General features: G+C 38.1%; 1 protein-coding gene across 1 annotated transcript in view; it reads left to right on the top strand.

Annotated features, from left to right (window-relative positions):
* LOC113138270 (CUB and sushi domain-containing protein 1) overlaps positions 1–19,078 on the top strand; it is a 950,854-nt gene that overhangs the window by 346,993 nt on the left and 584,783 nt on the right. The window contains exon 4 of the mRNA XM_033325108.1: positions 17,841–18,035. Coding sequence (XP_033180999.1) covers positions 17,841–18,035 — 195 coding nt within the window. The remainder of the gene's footprint in view (positions 1–17,840; positions 18,036–19,078) is intronic.

Genomic DNA, 19,078 nt, shown 5'->3' with positions numbered 1-19,078 from the left:
AAAAGTCTTCTGTATGTGTTTTATGGTCTTATGATGGTCAGTGACTTAGAAATTTTTATTTTTCACTAACCATGCATAAACGCTGTGTTCTCAATAAACTTGCTGCTCACATATAAACTTGCTGCTCACATATTATTGTAGCCCAGTTTGTGCTGATTAGTGTTATCATTCTTTAGCAATTAATATGTTTTAAAGCAACTGAAAAAAGCACAAATGTCAAGGCATGTCAAAACTTGTCCAGGGCCCTAAAACACCCTCAGACCCCAGAGGATTAAGCACACAGAATAGAGAAGCTGAGAAAACTTCACCCTCAAAATAGAGGACTACAGAAAAACTATAGGACCTATCAAAACAATTCTGTCACTAACGGTGCCAAGAGGCTTCAACAAAAAGACTGATCCACTTTTTGTGGAGATATTCCAAAAAATGAAGGATTGGTGGTGAATTAGAAACAGCCTTCATTTGTGTTTTTCACCAGATGAGAGATAGAGCAGTCACTCTCTGTGGGTTTGGCCACCTGGTGGAAAAACAGTAAGTCCTATCAAAATGAGAACAGCATTACCTGAAAGAAGACAAAAATCTCTACTACTTTGATATATAAATTGTTTATATAGCTGAAAGTTGACACAAGAAGAGAAGAAAAGAGAGAAAAAAGTTGAAAAAAGCTGAAGAGCAAAAGCTAGAGTGCATAGCCTGGAATATCTCGGAAAATATAAAACATATCGTCGAAAAAAGTAGAAGCAACCCTATGCTCATCGAGCTGAACGTGATGGTGTTTGAATGGCGGTGATGGTGTAGGACTAGATAGCGACCAAAAAATGGCAGAATAATAACAAAGAGAAAAAACGAAGAACATATCTTGCTTGCACAGAAATCCCAACAATAACTAGACGATGCAATTTCTTCAGAAATTGCGTTGGGATTGCTGACCGCCGCAAAAAGCTCGAGGCAAACCGCGTTGCCGAAGCATGTTTCCAATCACCTGACACAGTTGGAATAATTGAGAAATACGAACTGTAGTGAGGGTGCTTTTATTTTGAGAAAATGCTATTTCAGGGCTCTTATTTTGAAATGACGAAGTTCTATGGGAGACTCGTGGGATCTTATACAAGAATCTGGACTTTATTTTGAATATTCCTTGTAATTTACAAATTATAATATTTTCCTATAAATGACTGTAGACTTTTATTTTGAAAGTCTGACCAGATCCTGGTAGCAGACACCATGGCTGATATTGAAAATGGCCTCACTTGGTACCTGAAGCCGTATGCCAATAGCCAACGTCCGTTTTAATATTTTCAAAGGACAAAAAGCTGCAAGAGACTCATGGGACCTGTTGGGACATGCACTACACCTGTGTCCCCCCGAGTTGGTTTATTTGAAGAGATCAGTCAGTAGCCTATTGAAGATTCTATACTTTTATTGTTTCCACAGCAAAACAGATTACATGAGCAAATACAGTCAGATATATCTGGAGTTCTGTGACACTATTTCTAATGCATGTAGCCACAGAACTGAAAACAAGGAAACACACAGTGGTTATATAGTCTGATTACGCCCTTCTCAACTGTAACTCTTGCTGCTCAGCTCGTTCCCATATATGTCCTTTACATCAGTGTATGCTCAATAATATTTCACCTCCTATATATGGTCTCTACACCAGTATATGCTCAGTAATATTTCACTTCCCATATATGGTCTTTACACCAGTGATTACAATAATTCAATCTTTTATCTTTGACCCCTCACAGACCTTACACTAGAATCTGGACTTTATTTTGAATGTTCCTTATACTTAAAAATGTAATATCTTCCTATTAATGACTAGACTTTATTGTGAAAGTCCGAACATGGCCTGCTGGGAGACAACACCATGGCTGACATTTAAAACAGCCACAGAGCAAATTGCTCTAAATAACTGAGAATGGTCCCCATGTGTAACAGCAGTGGACATTAGGCAGCTAGCCATTCTTAACCCTCTGGGGTCTGAGAGGGTTTTTGGGGCCTGGACAAATTTTGACATGTCCTGACATTTGTGCTTTTTTCAGTGTCTTTTAAACATTATAATGTCTAAAGTCTGATAACACTGTAATCAGCACAAAATTGGCTACAATAATATGTGAGCAGCAAGTTTATACAGTATTGTGTTTTTGAGAAAAAAGTGGTTATGCATGGTTAGTGAAAAACTACAATTTTTTACTCACTGAAATAAGACCATAAAACACAAACGAACATTGGTTCACAAGACTTTGGAGACCTGCATGTTGTAGGCTCAAGTGTATACTTCAGAGTGCTGTGAATGTCATCTTGTTCACACATTCACAGTAAACAATACACTGATTTAAATTTTCTAAGACACTTTTTGTCCAGAAAGGCCATATGCAAGAGGGTGTGTCTGAGGATGAATAGTCATGTGATTTACCTGAGAACACAAAAGACGCACTGAACGGCCAGACAAAGACGCGCATAATGAGCTTTTCAGTCAATGTAGATGGGAGGGGATTAGTGCAGCACAATACAAAAGAATGAGGAGCCAAACGATCCTCATTTGAGTTAAAATCAGTGTTTTTACTCTGAGGACAAGCTAAACTATTTGTCTCTGTGTGGAATATAAGGAGCGCCGCTTCACATGCGTAACGCGCCATCATCCAAACGCGCAGAAAAAGTGAGTAAATTCTATGATGCAGTTTGACGTTTTATGTCATTTCTCGGGGGTGTGCACATATTTACCTGGTTCACCTGAGATTATTTACATGTGAACAGTGGACAGTGTACAAGGCGGGACCGCATTACCTGTAATGAGGTGAGACAGGAAAAAATGGACTTCTCCTTATGTTCATACGGATTAAATAAAAAGTGATTATTTGTTTTCGACTTGAATTGTTTCACTCAAAAGAAAACATTTCAAGCTTTCTAGCCATATAATTCTTACTTTTATGAGCCAAGTATTCGCTGAGATTCTGGTTGTTTTATTTACGCGTCTATGAAGAGAAATGGCAGAGAAAGCAGAGCTTTCTTTATTTAAAAAAGGCACAACGTTTTGTTGTTATTATGATGGTATACCACTAAAACTAGACCCTTTACAGATTTGAATGATATACTTCTTTTATCTGTACGATCAGAATTGACGGAGTAATTTAAGTTTGTTTCGGCCTTATCAGGAAAAGATGAGTCAAAACGCGCCGGCGCGTGTGTCGACCCCAGAGGGTTAATTACCAACCACAGACAGCTTTGATCTCTGCTATTGCTTTGTGAACTGTTGCTATGGTGACCTAAGCCCAGAGTGGGAGGGGGAGTACATTTAAAACAGCCACAGAGTCACTTGCTCTAAATAGCTGAGAATGGTCCCCATGTGTAACAGCAGTGGACATTAGACAGCCAGTCATTCTTAATTACCAACCACAGACAGCTGTTGTCTCTGCTATTGCTTTGTGAGCTGTTGCTATGTTGACCTAAGCCCAGAGTGGGAGGGGGAGTAACAGTGACACACCACTTTACACACGCAGAAATGAGAAGCTGAGAAAACTTCACTTCACAAAATGGAGGACTACAGAAAAACTATAACTGCTTGCACAGCAATCCCAACAATAAAGAGCGAAGATAACATAAGTGGGAGAGCTCTATCAGCTGTCCCACTAATAAAGAGTGAGGATAACAATATAATTTGTAATATAATAAGTGTGAATTATATTAATCTATTTCCTGTGACAGATAGGTATACAAACATATTAGAATGAGACATAGAGGTGCAACATGTAACAGTGCCAGTAATGATTTATTCCCATTTAAGCAATAATAATTGTTCCTATTGAATTTGTATTCTCATTTGTCCCTTTCTGTTCTACCATTTATAAGTGTAAAGCATGTCAGATATCAGTATTGCAAACCTTTTCCCATTCTGCTTAATTCTGTAAAGTTTTGTTTTACATTTTTCTGTCATACCTCATTGGTGACCAATTATTGTAAATTAATCATTAACCTGCTGCTGTGAGACCTGCTCCAATCCTGTGGATCAAACTGCTCACTTACATTACACATACATAGATTAAACAGAAGAAGAGATTTACTTACTGTGCAATAGCACATATTAGATGTGAATTCTCTGTTTGTGTGTATACACAATTGTGTGTACACGAGTGCATATAAGTATTGATGACATTCATGTGATTATAATAAATATAGTAAATATTGTCTTTGTTTTGTAAAGTGACCTTGAGTTTTTTTGAAAGGCGCTTCAAATAAAATGTATTATTATTATTATTATTATTATTATTACTTTCTGTTATTGTCCCCTCTGACACACCACAGCCTCGGGGTATGGGAACAGTTAGGTCAGGGTAGTCATAGCAATGACAACATGAAGGAAAAAGATGGAAGAGACTGTGTTGGCAGTGGACTTTGGAGAGGAAGGAAAGGGCACAGGAGAAGCACTGAAGGGGGGAGTGATGAAGGAAAAATGGGAAGGGGTGTGGTTGTAGAGATTTTGAGATTTTCTTGCTGGATTTGATGCTATTTTATCTGCCTGTCATGTGGTCTGGGGACCTTCTGAGGCTTATGTGGAGGGCTCCTGGATCCCTATGCAAAGTTTAGGTAGAAAAAAGAAAAGTGAGCACAGACAGATGGACTGACATTTAGTTTGCTGACTTTATATTTATTTTTTGTTCAAGTCGTTTCTGTGATGCACAAAATTCCATTTTATTTGAATAATGCATTTCTCAGAATAGCACAGTTAAACTGCAGCTTTGCTGGTTGCTTTCATATTAACTGGATAGTTTGGGTGTTAAGTACAATATGGTACAGTCAAGAGTCAAAGCATGAAATCATTTTTTGGCTGGAAAACCCTTATCGATAAAAAATAAATTTTAATTTTAAATTTTACAGAAAAGCCAACAACTTTGTGAGTAGAATATATAATTGAGGCACTGGCTTTAAGAAAGTTATTGCTTTGTGGATATTACCAAAATATGAAAAGCCTTTTGCAACTTCACAAAGAATGTGTGTAGTGTCCCACAGAATTTGTCGAACAGCTAGGCCATTTTGTTTCAAAGTGGAGACAAGTTATTAATGTGATTCAAAGGGAGGAAACACACTATTAAAGCCATTAGTAAACATAAATCAGAAGTAACTCCATTAGCCACTACTGATGGTGCAGTGCTTTAAAAACAAAGTATTTATATTTATGTTGTGGGGCTTCAGAATGCCAACAGTGTCTCTGATGTGTCACAGATGAAAATCTTGGGACAACAGATTATCATTTTGGAACCTAGTTCCAGTTATTTGCAAATTGTTGAATACTCACGTTTTACACAGGTCCGTTGATGAGGAAGTACACAGAGGCGGCTGGGGTGGTTCAGCTGATTATAGGTTTTATTCAAACTATACAGAGCGCTCTGGAGATCAACCCTCATGGGACACACGGAGAGATCTGAGCTCTAGGCGAAATCTATAGAATGTATATACCTTGTAACTTGGTCACCGCCCTACATGGCAGTACTTTTCCACAAAAGGAATTCGGACCATTACCATATATGGTAATATATATATATTGTTATTCCCTTTACCTTCCCTCATAGTAAAGACAGTGAAGAGCGGTGACCCTGTCACGTGTCTAAACATATAGGATTACACTATACTGCAATACTAGTCACAGAGTGTGTCTGCATTCCCACAAAATCCAGGCTGAACTGTCCCAGATTTAAAAATGCATATATGAATGCTACTTTAGTGCAGATGTTCCTTTTAAGAGCAAATAACAGTGGATGTGTTTTGTGTTGTGTTATACAGTGGTTGACAGATGTTTCCTCTGTTTGTTCCCTGCAGCACCCGGTAGCCTCAGGCTAGATCACTGTTTCCATAGCAACCACTGGCCACAAGCACATAACTCAAAAGTGTCATTGTTGCAGTATTTCTGCACATTCCATTAAAAGGACCACTCTCAGCCAAAATAGTATTTGGAACAAAAACTTGGAACAACTGTCAGAGGGATGCTGGCTTAGTTGTCGCAACACTTGTTCAGTGTATTGATTGGCTGTATGTATACCTAGTAATAAAACATAATGCACAATAAAAGTTGCATATAAAATGATTTGAAAATGTTGGATTTTTAGCTAGTAATGTTATCCAATATGTTGATGAGAGTTTTTATATTAGACAGTATTCTATTAATTAGGTTATTAATTCCTGCATACTCTTAAAGAGTTGCTTTGTACTAAGCTGAAAAGCAGCATTTCACCTGCAGCAAGTCAGTTCTACCTCTGACCCCATTCAGATTGATATGGCTGAGTGTGGACAGAAGTGCAACCACCTGTAACCACACCGTGTCTCCATCACTGCAATCAATTTATGAATGGTCAGAGAAAACACGACTATCAGCTTTCTTCTACTGTTTGAATGTGTTTGTACTAATTGTCCAAAAAGCCTTTTCAACTGACCGAGTAAAAAGTAGAGGTACAAGTTACAAAAATGACTGAAAAAAACATTCCATTTAGCTCCTCTGATTTCAGTTTCTTATTGCTGTTTGTCATGACTTACCAGGGCTCTTCAATAGAACAGAATCATTGCTAAGGCCTTTTATACACCACCTTTATACATATTTCCTGAGCAATTTTTTCATATGTCAATAATATTTTTCAAACCATTGTTCAATGTGTGAAAAAGCGGCATTTGTTTTTTCACCCCCCAGTTGACTTTACTAACCGTTTGCCAGCAACAGGAACACCTCTGACCAATCACAAGGCACCTTGTGCACCTTGTGTCAGCTAAGAGAGTTCTTACAAAGGCAACAAGTATTAGAGATTCAATTTCAAGGGATTTCCTAGTAAAATAAAGGTTTAAATAAAAAAATTAAAATAAATAACAATGTAGGGAAATATATAGCTGTAGGTTTTCATTATGACAGCAGTCTGCATATATCCTACTTGTGGAGTAGCTTGTGGACAACAGTGACTATGTGAAACCCCTTGCCAACAAAGAATCCATTTTTTGTAGCGTGACTTTTCAGAAGCCATGGTCGCATATTTGCAACTCCAAATGGTGAAACCCTGGATATGTAACAGTGAAGGACTGCATCTGCACTCCAGACATTGAGCTGTTGGTGGTTGGACTGAGGCCATACTACCTGCCCCGTGAGTTTTCCCACACCATTGTTGTGTTTACTACATTCCTCATCTTCTTAATGCACAGAGCATACTCCCATCTGGAGAGGCATGTGAGAGTCATGTTCTGTTTTTTCAAGTGCTTTCAACACTGTTCAGCCCCACCTGCTAAGTGCAAAGATGCAGGATATGGAAGCTCCTGCAGACATGGTGGAGTGGATCAAAGACTACCTCACTGGGTGGCTACAGTTCGCTTAGATGGCTGCACATCTGATGTGATGATGAGCAGCACCGGTGCACCCCAAGGAACTGTACTGGCACCATTCCTGTTTACACTCTACACCGCAGACTTCCGCTACAACTCAGGAACCTGTTACCTCCAGAAGTTCTCTGATGACTCTTCAATCATTGGATGCATCAACAATGATAACAATGAGGAATACAGACACTTGATAAAAAGCTTTATTGCTTGGTGAAGCAACAACTGTCTAAAGCTCAATATCAAGAAAACCAGAGAACCTGTGGTGGACTTTAGGAGGAGCAGGAAGACCGCAGTCCCTGTCTCCATCCTTGGAGACGAAGTAGAGATTGTGGACTCCTACAAATACCTTGGAGTCCACATTAACAACAAACTGGACTGGTCAAACAATACAGATGCACTCTTCAAGAAAGGACAGAGCAGACTGTTCTTCCTCAGAAGACTCTATTCCTTTGGCGTGTGTAACAAGCTACTGAAGATATTCTACCACTCTGTAGTAGCGAGTGCACTGTTCTTTGCAATTGTGTGCTGGGGAGTTGGCATCAAGGCTGGTGAGGCCAACAGACTAAACAAGTTCATCAGGAAGGCAAACTCTGTTGTTGGACTGGAACTTGACAGTCTGGAGGACAAAATCAACTCCATACTGGACAATTCTGCCCACCCACTTCATGAGGAAATGTAGTGAATGGGAAGTTCATTCAGCCACAGACTAATTCCTCCTAAAGCCAAGACTGTGAGATTCAGGAAGTCTTTCGTGTCCATGGCCATAGGACTATAATTCCACAATATAATCAATAACGCACACACACACGCACACGCACGCACGCACGCACGCGCGCACACACACACACACACACCCCCAAAAATAAATATGTACTTTATTACTTTTCTACATACAACTTAGGTTAAGTGCACCCAAAGTGCACACACACACCGTGAACACACACCCGGGGCAGTGTGTGTCTAATGAAAAAGCCAGTGCTGTGGTGCCCAGGGAGCAGATGGGGGTCTGATGCCTTGCTCGAGGGTCTCACCTCAGTTGTGGCATTGAAGGTGGACAGGGCGCTGCCTTTTCACTCCGTCCCACCGACAATTCCTGCCAGACCTGAGACTTAAACCTGCAATTTTCAGGTTACAAGTCCGACTCCCATTAGTTCCATTAATCCATTAGGCCACAACTGCCCCTTTACTTTATTACTATTACTTTATTACTTTATGAATTACTCTTAATTAATATAATTTAAATAATATTAAAATTAATAACTTTAAATTAGAATAACTGCAGTAACAATTTAATTTCCCCTTGGGGATTAATAAAGTACTTCTTCTTCTAAATATGTTGTTCTGATTATCTTGGACAGTACAGTCACGCCTTGAGATAATAAACATCTCTCTGTCCCAAAGCGATAAATGCAGGAATGAAGGCTCTGATCTGTAATATCACTCGGATGCACAGTGATGCTTTGAATATGTACCAAATGAATCAGAAACATGGAGTGTTTGAACATCTTTGTGTCATGGATCCCTTGGTTTTAAATACTGTGGTGTATGCCACATATTTTCATCGTCAGTAGAGCTAAAGTAGTATTGATTTAGCTAACCAGTGTAAGGCTGATAAGGTTAGTCTACTGGACACATAACTGAAGCTCTGAATACTGTACATATTATGTATAGACAGACATGATAGTATACTGCTCATGTTCATTATTGAGGATACAACTATGATTATTCTCTGTCAATTAATTAATTAAATGTATTAGCTATATAATGTCAGAAAAGAGACTGTTCATCACAATTTTGGTAACTGTAGTGGTATATCTTCATATTGTTTGTATTTTCAGACAAACAGGCTAGAATCCAAACATATTGAATTCTGTATTACATAAGATGAAGAAAATCTGAAAATCCTACCAAATAACAAGCTGGAACTAGGAAAAATTTGGAATTTTTCTACATAAATGATTATGATTAATCAATTATCAAAGTAGTCGCAGATTATTTTTAGATCAGTTAGTCAACAATTAATCATTACAGCTCAGTTCATTATATTAGAGTATGCTGGCACAGTATAGGCAACATTTTAATGTTGTAGAATGAAACCATAAACCACTAAAATATTTCTATGCCAGTCTATTTTACCCTGGAAGAAATTGGAGTCTAATACAGGAACAAAAAAAGGCTGGCAGTACCCCCATATCCTATCTGAAAAGCTCTACTCAAATATTTCTGAATGCAACAACAAGAAGGCATTTTTGCTCTATTTAAAGGGATAAAAAAACTAAAAAAAAATCATTTTAAATTTAGATTTCAATTTAGAGGTCTTAACAGGTTAAAGAAAGGGTGTGTGCTGAAGGACTGAATTACCCATTTAATTTAATTAATGAGTTAGTATGGTTGGAAATGTCATGTTATCTGTTGACACAATAAATTTACGACTACATCATGTGGTGAGGGACCTCCACTCAGCCCTTGCTGTTGGTCAGGAGCCCCATTAGTGTTTAGCATTAGGTTAGAGTTATTATGTAAAATATGACCATGAAGCTGTTACATTCACACCATAGGAGCAGTAGCAATACTGGGGAGTCCATTTAGCTCAGGGGCTTTGGAGTCTTTCCAGCAGCAACAACTTTACATCAAGAATCACAGATTAAAGGAGTATAGCGATTGCTATTTGTTAATACATGTGTGCTACTGGAACTGAGTAGAGGTGTTCATGGATTATAGATTACCCCCTCTGAGAGATGCATTGCGTGTGACCTGAGAGTTGTGGATGGAGAGTCATTTGTTCAGACTCAAAATGGCGGTTAGTGGGCAGGTTGTCTGCAACTCTTACCAACAATTATGCTGGGGTGTTGAGTGTATGAACTCAGTCTATAATCTATAATCTATAATCTGTAACTCCAGTACGTCATCACACACTATATTGACTACGTAGAAACCAAAAACTCTTAGAAAGTGAATTAGTGAACTTAGTGAAGTGCAGTTTTTTTGCACTCTAAAGTTATGAGATCAAGACCTTTGGTGGAACTTCCTAAGAGTTCTGATGTTCTGGTGTTTTTGAGAATTTTTCAGTAGTAAAACCAGAAATCATTTTAAAAGGTTAACTCCTCTGCCAGTGTTTTAATCTCTCTGAAAGATGAATTCCCCCATACAAATTTCAAATGCTAATTTCTGTCCAAATCCCTGTTAGGCAAAATGTGCACACAATCTGACATTTGTTGTGGTTCTGCTTGGTTTTAACTTTGCAGCTTTACATCTTTACAACTTTAAGAAATTTGTCATTTTTGAGCTATGAGGAACTAGGTTTGACAAAACATCTGTTCCAGCTTTAGCTTGTGGCAGTTACATGCTGTGGATACAGATACAGGTCACGCCAGTTGTTTTGCTACTGTAAGGTAACTAGGGGCCATTTTCCACACGTGTTTTAAGGAAGTGACAGCTCAAAAACATCATCAAACAAATAAGATCAGTTGGAATAGGTGTATGGTGAACAAATAGCAACTGATTTGGCCCGAGCAGAGACCAAAGATCCCAGAGCAGGGACTATTATAATCGCTCACTGTACAAGGGACGACTTCACTGCGGGGCGGCTTCGGGCATCATCTAGTGTCTACCCTGCACCCCACCATGATGTTACTGGGCGTGAGACCTTTCCGAAAATGTATAATATGTGGGTTTTCACGGGGGGCGTGGGACCAACAGGAAGTCCACCAGCTGGGAGTTTATCTTGAGGTCATTGAGTGCACTTTTTTTGCTTACCTCAAACTTGAACAAACTCCTCCTTGGGCTTTTCACCAAATGAGCTAATTTTTGGTCAGCCTCCTCTATACAAGAGGGGCTGCAAAAGTTATCCAAATTTCGTAATTAAATTTTTACGGTTTTCCTTTGGCGGGCACGGAAAGATTAAAGCCAAGACTGAGAGATTCAGGAAGTCTATTGTGTCCACGGCCATAAGACACACACACACACACACACACACACCACATACACATTCATGCACGCACACACATTAATTATTAATTAATATAATTTAAATAATTGCAAATTTAATAACTTTGAATAACTGCTGTAACAATTGAATTTCCCCTTGGGATTAATAAAGTACTTTTTCTTCCTCTTCTTTTTCTTTATTTAAAGCTAAGAACATCTCAGTGCTAACCAGCCTCCTTAAAATAAAGCATTTCAGTGTATTGCAGTACTTGCGTTATGTAAACCTATAGCTCACATTAGCAGCTGTTTTCTCAATTAGGATATCAGGGTCATGGTGTTTGCAAGTGGTTCAGCATGTCCGTGGCACTGCCTGTGTACTTTCCTTTTACCAGGCAATTCATTTCAATTTAATTCAATTCAATTCAATTTTATTTGTATAGCGCCAAATCACAATACAAATCATCTCAAGGCACTTTACAAAAACTAAAACTAAAAACCCAACAATTATCAATTCTTGATAATTTTTATGAATTTAATTTTGTTGTTAGGTAGAATGAAATGAATTAATGGTATCTGTCTTCTGTACACTGCATATACAGCACAGGCAGAAAGCTAAAGGTTACAGTGTTTGGTCTTTATCCAGTAGCAGCTGATTTGGTGTATCTATAACAGCAGACTCAAGGAGCTGTTTGCTTTGCTATTTTTAGTAGAGTGAGATAATGTGGGTCCCTATATATTTCTGCTATGGGAGAGAACACTGTAGAGGCAGTGCAAAGAGCCTTGCTGAGGTCATCTAACAGCCGTCTAGAAGAAACTGTTTTAGGCCTTACATTTGATATAACACATTTGATCAAACATCTATTTTAGTAATCTCTCTACAATGTGTGTATTGCAGTATATATTGTTGTAAAGGGACACTAGGGTTATTTAACCAGTGTGTGTGTGATGAAGAACTCTGAAAATGTGCAATTTTCTCAGAGTGGCAGAAATAAAAAGGATTAAACAGAAAATAATGTTGTGTTACTAAAATTTAAAATGAAAGAGTTTTTCAATTATAAGTAATCAAAGTGATTATGCTGCCAAATACAAGTACAAGCAGCTAATTTGAACTTTCCTAGGCATTAGGCTACAGGTAAACAAAGTTGTTTCCCGTTGATTAAAAACAGAACAAACAAATCAGTGTTGTGCACACAGCCATTATTATTCTCTCAATCTACATCATAAATTAGCTCCAGTAGCTCAAAATACTACTGATTTTTGATGACAACTTAAAACAAGCTGTCAATTGTTTGATTTTATAATGACATAACTCACTACCTTATGAATATCACTCTGTACGTCATAGACAAGGGGTCTGCATTTCTGTCCAACCAAGAGTTTCTCCAGTACCATACACTGAAAGCCAAAGATGTTTGCTGTGTATTCTTCTCAACAAAACTATTATTGCTTATAAAATATGTTTATTCGTTTTTGTTAGATGCACATCTCTTCTTGGTTAAATGAAAGAGAGGTCTCAAATTTACAGTGCTGGTAAATTCAAAGATTTTTGTTTACGAAAAAAAAGATTTTTTATTTTTTATCTGGTATTCATTTGGTAACTTTAATAGACGTTGTTTCAGCACAAGGTGCTGTCCATCTGTCATATTAAACTGCCTCATGTACAGTGCATAACAAAGCATTGTATGTGCTTTCCACATTTCTACGTCCAAGAGTTTCCCATGCAGTTACAATGCCTAAAGGTTAATGCAACTCAAAAACAAAAAATGTAGGCGGTATTTTGTGACCTTACCTTGCATTATTTGTGTATCCTTAAAGTCATAGGCAATTTACGAAAACAAAGTGAAACAGCCTGGGCTTATCTGGTACTGATATGCTTAACTAACTCTTTGCACAAAAGCAAATAAGTGCAAAAAGTTCCCAAAATGCCAGTCTTAATTAAGAAATTAAGACAATAACTTACATGTACAAAACAGTAAGAAAATCACTTTCATTTTCAATTAATCATGTTAATACTAGAAAATATATTCTTTAGCAAAGTGTACTATTCTTTTGAATAGTTATAAAGCCATTACTTATATAAAATCCTCAAGAATCAGCTCTTTTCAAAATAAATTCTACTGTGTCACACAGATGTTCTGCATAGTACTGCAGGCAATCCACTATTTTGCACAACACAGTAGAACTAAAAGGCTGTTGTGATAGAAACGTATATTCTCAGAAAAATGGGCTGAAAACTTAGAATACTGAGAACAAAACCTTTTCACCAGAATTTACATGATTTCTTTTAGAGCTGGAGGAACAGTGCAGCTGTAGTTATGTATGAGATTAGCTGGCTGCTGACAATACTTGTGAACAGGTTATCCTTCCAGAATACCCTGATTCTTCCAGATGACTTCTTCAAACATCGGTCTAAATAAGGAATTATCTTTGTGTATCAAGCTGACTTGTTAAAACATCCACAGCCTGGCAAACACAGGATTGTACGGTCACATAAGTGTGATTAATGACTTTATTTGAGCACATGATTCCTTCTGTCTTCATTTTTCTGTTGCTTCTTCCCTCCTTCTGTCCACCCCTCAGTCAGTTTTGAAATTAGTTGTGTACCTCACCTTGTTTAAACAAAGCAGTCAGGATATTTGCACAGAGGACAGCATGGTCAGCTGAGTGTGAGCAACTTGCCTCTAATGCATGACTTCATAGAATCAACTGAATTCAATTTATTTATATAGCGCCAAATCAATACAAATCATCTCAAGGCACTTTACAAAAACAAAAAAACCAACATATCCCTTATGAGCAAGCACTCGGCGACAGTGGAGAGGAAAAACTCCCTTTAATGGCAGAAAAAACCTCCAGCAGAACCGGGCTCAGTTTGGGCGGCCATCTGCCTTGACCGGTTGGGGTGAGTGGATAGAGGAGAGAGAAAAGAAAAACAACAATGAAAAACAAATAGCGATATACAGCTCCAGCACCAGGGACACCTGCAGAAGGTACAGAGAGGGAGAGAGCACCAACTAGTGGGGAGAGAGAGAGAGCACAAGGTTAGTGACATTCAGTGGTGGAATATACATGTGAGGGGGGAGGAGAGGAAGAGAGGGGAAGGGAAGGGAGGGGAGAGTTAGGGTAGGGGAGCTCAGTGAACCGATGGACCTTGGGCAGTCTAGGCCTATAGCAGCATAACTAAGAGATGGTTCAGGGTTACTAGATGCTTTGTCAAAAAGGAATGTTTTAAGTCTGGCCTTAAAAGTACAGAGAGTGTCTGCCTCCTGAACCCAGGCTGAGAGCTGGTTCCACAGGAGAGGAGCTTGAGAGCTAAAGGCTCTGCCTCCCATTCTACTTTTGGAAACTCTGGGAACCACAAGTAGACCTGCAGTCTGAGAGCGAAGTGGTCTATTGGGATAATATGGTACTATGAGGTCTTTAAGGTATGAAGGAACTTGATCATGAAGGGATTTGTATGTGAGAAGAAGGATTTTAAATTCTATTCCGTATTTTACAGGGAACCAATGAAGAGAAACTAATATAGGAGAAATATGATCTCTCTTGCTAGTTCTTATCAGGACTGGCAGCAGCATTTTGGATTAACTGGAGGATTTTTATGGAGCTATTGGGACATCCAGATAGTAATGAGTTACAGTAATCTGGTCTTGAGGTAACAAATGCATAGACTAGCTTTTCTGCGTCATTTTGAGACAGGATGTGCCTAATTTTGGCAATGTTGTGCGGGTGAAAGAAGGCAGTTCTAGAGATTTGTTTTATGTGTAAGTTAAAGGACATGTCCTGGTCAAAAATAACTCCAAGGTTTTTCACAGTAGTGCTGGAGGCCAGGGCTATGTAGTAGCTACAATTTTAGAAAGGTTATTTCTGAGGTTTTTAGGCCCAAATACAATAACTTCTGTTTTCTCTGAATTTAAACGTAGAAAGTTACTGGTCATCCAGGCCTTTATCTCTGTTAGACAGGCTTGAAGTCTGGTTAACTGGTTTGTGTTAACAGGTTTCATAGATAGATACAGCTGAGTGTCATCTGCATAGCAGAGCAGCACAGAGCCTTGTGGAACTCCATAACTAACTTTTGTTCGTGTGGAAGGTTAATCATGGACATGAACAAACTGGAATCTGTCCGGTAAATAGGATTGGAACCACTTTAATGCTGTTCCTCTGATACCAGTCACATGCTCCAGGCTCTGTAATAAGATGTTGTGGTCAATAGTATAGAATGCAGCACTAAGGTCTGGGAGGAAACGTATAGAAAAAAGTCCATTATCTGAGGCTAAGAGAAGATTGTTGGTGACTTTTAACAGTGCTGTTTCTGTACTGATGTGCTCTAAATTCTGATTGAAAATCAGAAATAATTTTAGAAATAAATGGTAGGTTGGATATTGGTCTATAATTAGCCAAGACTCCTGGATCAAGACTAGGCTTTTTGAGTTAGGGTTTGATTACTGCAGCCTTAAAGGCCTGTGGTACGTAGCCTGACACTAGAGATAAATTTACTAAGTCTAATAAAGATGAGTTAATTAATGGCAGGGTGTCTTTAACCCTCTGGGGTCGACGAACGCGCCGGCGCGTTTGACGCATCTTTTTCTGATAAGGCCGAAACAAACTTAAATTACTCCGTCAATTCTGATCGTACAGATAAAAGAAGTATATCATTCAAATCTGTAAAGGGTCTAGTTTTAGTGGTATACCATCATAATAACAACAAAATGTTGTGCTTTTTTTAAATAAAGAAAGCCGACAGGGTGCGCTCTCGGACTTTTCTGTCTCTGTCACTTCTCTTCACAGACGCATAAATAAAACAACCAGAATCTCAGCGAATACTTGGCTCATAAAAATAAGAATTATATAGCTAGAAAGCTTGAAATGTTTTCTTTTAGGTGAAACAATTCAAGTCAAAAACAAATCATCACTTTTCATTTAATCCGTATGAACGTAAGGAGAAGTCCGTTTTTTCCTGTCTCACCTCATTACAGGTAATGCGGTCCCGCCTTGTACACTGTCCACTGTTCACATGTAAATAATCTCAGGTGAACCAGGTAAATATATGCACACCCCCGAGAAATGACACAAAATATCAAACTTCATCATAGAATTTACTCACTTTTCCTGCGCGTTTGGATGATGGCGCGTTACGCACATGAAGCGGCGCTCCTTACATTCTTCACAGAGACAAATAGTTTAGCTTGTCCTCAGAGTAAAAATACTGATTTTAACTCAAATGAGGATCGTTTGGCTCCTCATTGTTTTGTATTGTGCTGCACTAATCCGTCCCATCTACATTGACTGAAAGGCTCATTATGCGCGTCTTTGTCTGGTCGTTCAGTGCGTCTTTTGTGTTCTCAGGTAAATCACATGACTATTCATCCTCAGACACACCCTCTTGCATATGGCCTTTCTGGACAAAAAGTGTCTTAGAATATTTAAATCAGTGTATTGTTTACTGTGAATGTGTGAACAAGATGACATTCACAGCACTCTGAAGTAAACACTTTAGCCTACAACATGCTGGTCTCCAAAGTCTTGTGAACCAATGTTCTGTTTGTGTTTTATGGTCTTATTTCAGTGAGTAAAAAATTGTAGTTTTTCACTAACCATGCATAAACACTTTTTTCTCAAAAACACAATCATGTATAAACTTGCTGCTCATATATTATTGTAGCCAATTTTGTGCTGATTACAGTGTTATCAGACTTTAGACATTAATATGTTTAAAAGACACTGAAAAAAGCACAAATGTCAGGACATGTCAAAATTTGTCCAGGCCCCAAAAACCCCCTCAGACCCCAGAGGGTTAAAGTGACCCAGGTTTCCGTACCATGTCCCCTTAAGTGCAGGTTCCCATGTTTCCATAGTTTCCATGTAGGTCTGATGAGTCTCGGCTAGGAGACCCAGACCCCACGCCAAGTTTTGTTCTTTGTTTCTGTGATTAATAAAAACTGATTTACCAGAGTGGGCGATTTATTGGTCCTCATTTCCCCCTAAATGTGACAACCTCTTTGGGATTTCATGCTTCAATTTCCCACTGTAAAGTTCATAGTTTCAATATATTAGATAACATAGTCAAATGTGTTTGACATATTGATTCAACAGATTCTAATATGTACAATTGCATAATCTACCAGAACACTCAAAGGATTTTGTTTTTGATTTTCTGTTGAAACATACATAATGGTTGGGAACCACAGACATAGGAATAAGGGATTTCAAGAGAAATCAGCAGATCAGAAAATGATTAATTGCTCTCCTCAGCCAAGTTTAACATTCTGAAGTGCTAAAAGTACTTTTTGATTGAACAAGTAGTGCAATTACATGTACACTACAGTAGACTGGTTATTTTTTCCAAGCCAAAAGATTTAGTGCATTACCAACTCACATCATAAATACTGGTATACTCTAGGCATATGCTTTTGAGCTGCTGTTGACTGCTTGGTTCTTCATTGGTCAGTTGATTGATTAGTCTGGTTGTGTTTGTTTTGTTTTTTTTTTTGTAGTAGGCAATTTTTTAGAAGTACATCCACATGTTATTAATCAAATTTATCTCTGTGTGTCTGTTTCAGTCTTGCCGAGTCATACATGTGGCACCCCAGGCCTCATTCCAAATGGAGTCATTCACGGCTCACGATACAACATGGGGGATAAGATCCGATACAGTTGTGAGTCAGGCTTTGTACTGGAAGGACACAGTATCCTCACGTGTATTGTGTCACCTGGCAGTGGAGCACAATGGGATTTCCCATCACCTTTTTGTCGAGGTATGGGATTTTTTCATTTTGTTTTTTTTTCCGTGAAGTTTTTAATTCCATGTCAGCAGTTTTTTATGACATGCTTCAAGTGATATGTTAATTCATTACTTAATAAAAGTAAAACAGAAAAAAATTGATTACTTTTAAATCACATGAGCAGATTTCTATTATGCAACAAACCATTCTATGAAACAGATGGAGCCCAAAATCCTCAAGCAAAACTCATCTAATGGTTCATTAGTCTACAGATGAGAAGAGGTCTGTCCAGGCTTTCACCACAAGGACCAGTAGATGGTTGAATAGCTTTGTTTAGGGATCTAGTATCTTGTGACATATCAGACTGCACAAACTTGCTTAAATATTTTTGAGGCCTCAGTTCATTGATTTTGTTTTGTTTTCCTGTGTTTAGTCCATTTTTTGTTGCTGTTTCTCTTCCTTTCACATTAATTACTTTAAGGGTTTAAAGATGTATTGTGATAGAAATAATGAGGATGCTACAATGATTTGTCATTTTAGTTGTAATAGTATTATGAAAATTTGAATGTACCATATAATGCATTGGTCTAAGAATTATATGTAAATTTATTTACAAAAATGAGAATTAAGTATTTAGAAAAACAGAAAATATTGGTGTTTTCATTAAATCAGTCAGTCAAAACTTAATTGAAATAACACCTTTCATGCATACTCAAGATTCTCTTGCATAACAGTGCAATTTAAAGTGTTTCACAACTGACTGACTGAAAGGCTGTTAATAAGAAGTACCAATATAAACACTGAAACAATTTGAGAATAATTCACTGGGAAATAGAAATGCCATTGCTTCCATTTTCTAAAACTTTGTCCTGGTGGGGCATGAGTCGGGACGAGTTAGTCAACCTGAACAGAGTTGATATACATTAACCATGTAGTCTCCAACGGTCAGCTGGTTTCTACTGAGGACCTTGTGTAGAAACGGTGCTGACCTCTTTGACATGGTGCAGCCTCAAAACAAAAATAACAAAAGGGAAATATTAAATCTAATAAAAAAAAAAAACAACTAAATACATAAA

The sequence above is a fragment of the Mastacembelus armatus genome, chromosome 3 (genome assembly GCF_900324485.2).
Source record: "Mastacembelus armatus chromosome 3, fMasArm1.2, whole genome shotgun sequence".
In the NCBI taxonomy this organism is placed as follows: domain Eukaryota; kingdom Metazoa; phylum Chordata; class Actinopteri; order Synbranchiformes; family Mastacembelidae; genus Mastacembelus; species Mastacembelus armatus.
Note: the sequence above shows the minus strand (reverse complement) of the source record. Positions and strands in the feature narration are given on the sequence as shown.